The sequence below is a fragment of the Atta colombica genome, unplaced genomic scaffold (assembly GCF_001594045.1).
Source record: "Atta colombica isolate Treedump-2 unplaced genomic scaffold, Acol1.0 scaffold88, whole genome shotgun sequence".
Taxonomy (NCBI): Eukaryota; Metazoa; Arthropoda; class Insecta; order Hymenoptera; family Formicidae; genus Atta; species Atta colombica.
Window position 1 is genome coordinate 710,869 of NW_017259581.1, and position 7,844 is coordinate 718,712.

Below are 7,844 nucleotides of genomic sequence, written 5' to 3' on the forward strand. Positions count from 1 at the left end.
TTGATTCAAGCGTGAAAAAAGGAGATTTAAGTAAATTAAGATAAATTAATTGCAATTCGTATAGTAATTATAAGCGACATGTAAATTAAAACTGTATCTCTTATATAAAGAGTCTTATATATAGATTTGATATAATTCATGCTATAATTCAAAATCTTTATATTAAGTGCAGATTTTATTCTTTATAATTATTTGATCAATATATAATAGCACGGTAATTATTTTCTCTACATTACAATGTAATTAAATATTTCGTCGAATTTTAATTCATTCAATTTTCGTACAAATAATTTTAATTGGCTTACGTACCTTTGTTCAATAAGCTACTGAAGAATAATTTGGAATTCATTATGTTCATAAAAATTTATTACATTAAAATTGTATCGTGCAAACACGTTGCTATAATAGCATGTGAAAAATTTATAAGTCACTGCAATTAACGCTTCGTACTTCGTACAGAGTGTGCAATTTTTAAAATTTACCGTGTAAAATAAAGTCTTTTTATTTTAGGAGGTTATTTGAGAGGAGCGTTTCTCCAAGAATAGAATGTGTAAATTGGTAAGTCACAGAGGTCACCGAGCAGTTCTTTAAATTTAAGGAAAAAGGTAACAATTATACGGCAACAAATTAAACGTTGATGAAGTACGAACGCTACACATTTGATCGTATTTAGAGAGCGCGAATGGAGAATATATTAAATCGAAATCACATCTATGCTAAAGACCGAGGGAAATGTTAGTGTAAATTTTGATAAATGATGTACCTGTTATACACCTGTGAGTCTCGCGGATGTCGTTGACTGTTCGGAGTGACTGTGATTACTACCGCGCAGTAGTCCACAAGCGGTTGGTTTACCCGGGCTCCATATCTGCATACCGTTCAGTTTGTCGCAGATGAAACATGCCCACCCCTCTACCCACGGAGTCAACTACCGTTCACAATTGCTTGTCGTTTTTAACCGTAAGGCTTGCACCGAATGATAAACAGTCACGCCGGCTACCGGAGCAGTGCAATAACCGAAAATGAAATAGAACGCGAAACGTTATTGCCAAAATACCTAAATTCTGAATTTATCGCCGAAGGTTATAGACATGCAGATATGTACGTAAATATAGGATGATGGTAAATTGAGCAAACATTACAAATTTTGTCGATTTGAACGCATTTTTTATGATTTAAATATACGTATAAAATTAATTTCTAAATCATTAGTAGTCAAATATAAAATTTAAAGATTAAATAAGTAGTGAAATCCTTTTTATTTATTTATTTTTATTTATTTGTTCTCTTGATTTTAGTAAAATTTTAATTTGTAGTTAAAATCATTTTAATATTTGCATAAAATTTTTATTTTTTCGTAGTAAAATAAATTTTTATTGAATTTAAATTTTATAGGCTGTATAAAAGAGTATTTCTGAAATATAGAATAATCGTATAAAACTACGAATATAAAGTTCTATAAAGGTAGAAAATTTTTTTATTACGTTTTATAATGTTCTATAGTAGACTCTTTATTGTTATGTACTTTTATTACATTTTTCTACGAAGTGCTGTCATCTAGCGAGCAGTAAAGCAGAGAAAAGAGAAAAGATTCTCTCGATAAAGAACAAGTTTAGAAGATTATAAAATAATAATATTTCTCTTTTTTATATAAATAAATATATAAAAAAGAGAAATATTATTAAACTATGAATATATATGGTTTTTATATTATTCGGATCATTACTGCTTCTTTATTATTATGTTCCTTTATACACATTTCTTCACAAAGTGTTGTCATCTAGCGGAGAGCAGAGCAGAAAAAGAGAAAGGAGTCGATAAAAAGCAAGTCGGCAAAGTATCAGCTGAACGTAATCAACAAAGAGTATGTACTAATTAAAATTTCAAGAAATTTCGCGATTCCAAAGCTTCTTAGAATTTTGTCTGAGAGTTCAAAATTCTAAACTCTTTAGAGTGAGAGGAATAACAGGAGAATATAATTAGATCAAGAGGTGACGGACAAGTTAAAACTCCAAACATTGCAATTCCCAAAGTTTCACTTATTACAAATTTTCCTTCGTGTATTGTGTGCAATGTGAGTAAGATATGCTTTCTAAAAAGGGACGGAATAGCTTACCTGTTTTCATAACTCAGTCTCAGTCTTAATAATATAAGTTACAAACGCTGCAATACGGACGAATCATGTTTCTAAAGAGGGACAAAAGTAAATCGGCCGTTAGTTTTTGGCTGCGTTTTCTTGCGAGACATTAAGCACCTCTCCATCCCTCGATGTTTTTCTCCTCTTAATGGTTTATGCGATTTCGCAACCGACATATACAACATCCGATATCAACTAGGAAGATTGTTGAATGTTTTGTGAATCCTCCATTATCGTCTAGATACACGCATATAAAGGATAATTCCGTCAGGTCAATGGATGTAAAAACGTTTATTAAAATACTTCACAAGGAGGGAAATAGATGTAGAACATGAGCCTCGTAAAATACCTTTTGTGAATTATTTTGTGAAATAAATTCTTTTTACCTATATTTATTTATTAAAAATTTAGTATTGTTTGATCGATGAAATTGTTAAGTTAAATAAATTGTAACACAGAATTTGAGTTCAATGATCAACTGAATGCACATGGCAAACTTCTTTTATACATAACATCAAGAGGTCAGCAGGGCAGGAAATCTTTCTAACGAGCCTCTTAGTACAGTTGAACAACCGCGGAAAGGGCTGTAATGCCTCATGATGCTGCAATGCCTTACAGTAATTAGGCGCTTGAAGGGATGAACATGCTCGAAGAAGTGAACGTGTCAAGAACTGCAGGATTCCTTTGCCTTTGGCAAGTCGTTAAAAATCAGTTCTAATTACAGACTATTTGCTAATTACTTATTATAAGCTAAATAAACATTTCTACTTATCACACGTTTCGTTAATTAATATCTTAAGTATTGAAATATCGCATTACTAAAATGCTAAATTAAAAAGTAAACATTAATAAGTAAAGATTACGGAAAAGGAGCAAATTTCTTGCATTATGTAGCTATGTAAAAGCAGTGGAAGAGGGAAGGAAAAGATTCGAAGACGGTTTAAAAGACGTAATATATTTTATTTAGACATTAATGATCCATAAAACATTGTTTATATATGGGGCTATAAACAAATAACTCTCGTCGCTACCATCTAATCGTGTAATAAATATTTTGTTTCACAAAAGAAAAAAACGCAGGAAGAGAAGCGTATCAGGTCTCGTAAAAGCTCGACCGATTTTTTCCGGCTGTATGTATCGATGATATCTTTATTTTTTCGACGATTGCGTTGCATTTACGAATTGTACAGGCTGTATTTAAAAAATGGTACCTAGGATATTAGATCTTTGATATGCATGAATTACAAGAGCTGTCAATGGCAAATTACAATAGTAATACATAAAAAAATAATAAATTAATTGAAAATAAAATATGTTACACTCTTCTAGGGAAAAGAGATCATAATTTATTCCACATTCATATATATTCGATATATGTGACTGTTTTGATTCGTACTCATGTTTCTTTAGAGAGAGAATTACAACAAGAATTATATAAATTTAATAATAAAATTTAAAATAAAAAAATAATTTATAATGAAAAATTCATAGATATATAGACTTCTAAATATATATTTGTAAATTTACAAATTTATTACTTTATGGGTATTTAAATTGTTGCATTAAAATAATTATTTAAATGATTAAAAATTACTTGTATATAGATTTATGCATTTATAAGTAAAGTAACACAGAATTGTAATAACATAAAATTTGTGTAACAGCCGCCAAACAGAGCCTCCTTTCTTCTCGCTTTCTCTATGCTACGTTTCCTTCTTAAAATAGATAACAATTATGTAAATTGTGTGTAGTATGATTGATTAAAAATCTTAAAATGAAAGTGAATCAGAACGGAGCAGATAACAGCAGAGAAATGGACTTACCGTTTTGATAATGATTGATTAAATTCGTATTGTAATTCAATTATTAGTTCGCCATTGACATCATATTGTTTATTGGGGAAGATATGTTGTTTCATAAATAATTAAATTGGCAATCTATATTTTTAATCTACACGTATGTGCGAACGCTAAGAAAGGAAGATATAAGTTTTTTTGTTTTCTTAACAAACATCTTTGCCAATATTTAAGGATTATTTATATCCGGTATTATCATTGATGTTATAATAGTTATTGAATAAAAAGTAATCTTCACTGGAAATTAATAAGTAAATAATTTTTAGGATTTCTAGAAATATTGAATCCATTAATGATTCTTTTTAGCTAATACGTTGTTCACAAGTAGTCTTATGTTCAATATTTTGCCACCAAGATGACAAAAGCACTTGATTTTATATAGTTGAATGATAATAAACTTATATTGTATACAATCTTCTAAATATAAAATTATTTGTGATTTACAATTGCATCATGTGAATTTGAAATCTCGTGGTTGATAAATTTTAGACCTAGAAGCTAAATACAAAATAGTACTTAATAATCAAAAAATTTATAACTTTGAAAATTTAAAATTTTAACTTCATATATATTTTTTTTTGGATGAATAAATATAATAATTTTATAACTTCTTATGTGGAAGCTGCAAATTTTTAAGAGATATAACATATATATATATATATATATAAAAGTAGATGAAACATTTTTTATAAGACATGAAATCTTTAAAATTCATAAGCTTAAAATAATACTAAAAATTCGAATATTAAATGTAAAAACTTCAAAAATAAAAATAAAATTTGAATATCAAATGTAAAGCTTTAAAAATAAAAATAAAAGATTAATGCAATTACGATAATAATAAACAAAAAAAATTACAATTTTTAATGAATGAAACAAATAAATAAAAATTTCTTTAATCCACAATTTAATTAACATTTTTCCAATAAACGATATATCAAATGTAAATAATTAAACTCAATCTGATTTTCCTCTTATTTGAGTTAGTCCTCAATGAAAGTTTGAAGAGGAATTGCAAGTGCATAAAGAGTCCAGAATAAAACTGATATTTGTTTCTTTTTGGGAAAATGATCGATATTCGATCAGCCGGCATAGACCACGGGATCTAACGATCCTGAATATAATTTGTTAGGCAATTAAGCTATATACAAACGGGTGCGTTATCCTTAAAGGAGATCGATATGTCTCGTTGGTTGGCCGGGGAAGACCGTTCCGATGAATGTTCTCTTTTTTTTCTTTTCTTTTTTCTTTTTCTTCATTTATTCCTTTGCCGATAATGAACCATTGGTCAAGGCCATCACCGTTCCAGAAGTTGTTCTCGAATTCGTGTCAGAATTTAGTTCCAAGGACGAATCCTATAACAACAGAATTATGCAAAATGATTTAAATAATAGCCTAGAGAACATTTATTTTGAAAATTGTGAGATATTTATAGGACTATAACAATAAGATAACTATACTTCTAATATTTTTAATATCATAATTTAAAATTATCGTAGCCTTTTATTAGATTATGAAGCTCTATTTAAATTATGAAATTAAAATTTACATATTAAGAAATGTAATGTTTCGACGATTATAATATATCCGTGGTCGTTAGCGGAAATCAGAATGATATGATTTATCGCGCGTGTGAAAAAAAAAGGAAACTGCGATGACATCACTGTCGTTAACATTATTATAGTTGTCGTTGGCGCCGACAACACCGATTTACGACGCTTCTGTTAATATGCACCCAAGAAGTACGAGTCTCTATCGTGGATGACTGCTTTTAACTGCTGTGTAGCGAAAGCGACGTCAGTTATTAGTGCCATGCTGGTTCCATTACGCTCTTTACGGTCTTCATGACACGTGATCTAAATCGATGTTTCTGTCATTGTACCACTTCCGGCTGTGCATCGTGTTAGAGAATCGTGTATCTGTTTCTTCCCTATTGCTTAACCGCGAGTTTCTTACTTCTTATTCTTATTTTTATTCATATTGCAACAGAATGCATAAAACGCATGGAAAAGAGAAAAAGAACACTAAGCAGTTAATAATACGATGCGATTGCGAAGATATATTAATTAGGGAATATTTTTCTTAATTAAACTTTATACTTAAAAAATGTTTATGTTTATTTAAAATATTATTATATAATTTATATAATATGCCAAATACTTTTTGCCACAGTATTATAAATCTTTTAATTAAAAATGTTTTTGTCATTATAATTTTTTTATACGTTCTTAATGCTGTTTCTCGCATGTAAAGTAAAGAACTGAAAACTCACAATGCTGAGAGTATGCATGATGCATGCCTGCGTAGTGTTCTCAACATGGATCAATTCGTCGCAGTCTTCGTGATCCAACCCGTTAACGTCAGACCGAATCTTGATCGGCGACAGAGCCGCTTCGTTGTCCGTTGACTTGCCACTGTCGGGGGACGGTATTAACTCATGTCCATCAAGTTCCTCCTCCTCTGCACGCTCTTCGCAATCCGTAGCCTTGATTTCCTGTCATAGATTCCATAGATTAATACTGTTACGCGAAATTATCACAAACGGGAAACTGATTAACGAAGGTATCTGCATTGCAATCATTTATCCTCGCAACAAGCTGCAATGTATAATTATGATAGGAAATTGCAGTAACGTTACATATTGCTGTGGATACTCATTTGTTAATAAGCGACGTGTTACATTTAATATCAGTGATTTTATCATTTAAAAAAATTCCGTTTTTTCTCTGTCAATTTTAAAATTTAACATCTCATATATGTTTCAAATATAGCAGCATTTATTAAAAAAGACTTGGTACAACAGAAACTTATTTGATTAGATTTCGATTAATCATCCGAATGCCGTTACAAACTTTCATACTTCCTCTGTATTCTTTTTCAGACGGATAAATTTTTCTTTGATGTAATACATTTTTCAATAACAATGCTACTGCGTTTTTAATACGTAAAAAGAAAAAAATTGGTTAAACGAAAAATCCTTTATCCTATTATTCTGGACAAAAGTGTATTAAATCCTACGAGCGAGTTCCTGCGATATTTAACATCAAAAGTACGATTTTCGGTTTTGCTATCTGTCGATGGGAAAACTGTTAAGGGGAGAGATGGTGAACGAGTGGCGGGAAAATGCCATCACCCGAGGGGGCGCAGAAAAATATTACTTCGTCATATGTTTCTCTGTCGATACGTCAACCCCAGAGTTAGCCTCGATGGAATCGACGTGTTTCGCGTCGGTCACTGGGGTTGCTTTTGCCGAGTGCAAGCGCACATACCCCCTTTACTCCAGTTCTATACAACTTCGTGAAAATCGTGCACGTCAAGCGTCGTCGGAAAGACTGTCTGCGTCGTCGTCCGTCGGATATATCTCGTGTCTCAGACGACGCGTATCGTCGCGATGCCTCTTTGTTGCTTCTCTGGATCGCCTCGTGACGCTCCGATAAATGTGACGGAAGACTACGTGTCGTTTTGCAGAAATGGAAAGATAAAAAGAGAGAGAGGACGACGTTGAAATGAACTGCGAAACGATGAGACTAGTCTTTTTAGATTGAGTTTCGATACCGGTGACCTATTTATTGCACAAAAATCTATATTAGTTGAACAAATCAAGTATATATAATTAAGAAAATAATGAAGATAATTTCATGACACGTTTTGAAAGCTAGATATTCTTTACGATATAAAAAATTCCAAAGGTTTAATCTATAAATCTATCTATCATTTTTAATAATAAATTTTAAATCGTTTGAGAGTTCACGATAAATAGATACATTTGTGTGTGTGTGTGTGTGTTTGTGCGTGTGCGTGTGTGTGTGTGTGTGTGTGTGTGTGTGTGTGTGTGTGTGTGTGTGTGTGTG

At 31.0% G+C, this 7,844-nt stretch overlaps 1 protein-coding gene across 4 annotated transcripts in view; it reads right to left on the reverse strand.

The window, feature by feature from the left end:
• Window positions 1-5,017: 5,017 nt before the first annotated feature.
• The window catches only part of LOC108693084 (uncharacterized RNA-binding protein C3H8.09c-like), a 213,225-nt gene continuing 210,398 nt past the window's right edge, over window positions 5,018-7,844 (reverse strand). For all 4 annotated transcript variants that reach the window (XM_018201776.1, XM_018201773.1, XM_018201774.1 and 1 more), the window contains 2 exons: window positions 6,266-6,487; window positions 5,018-5,348 (listed from right to left, as the gene is read on the reverse strand). In XM_018201776.1, coding sequence (XP_018057265.1) covers window positions 5,253-5,348; window positions 6,266-6,487 — 318 coding nt within the window. In that variant the 3' untranslated portion in view covers window positions 5,018-5,252. The remainder of the gene's footprint in view (window positions 5,349-6,265; window positions 6,488-7,844) is intronic.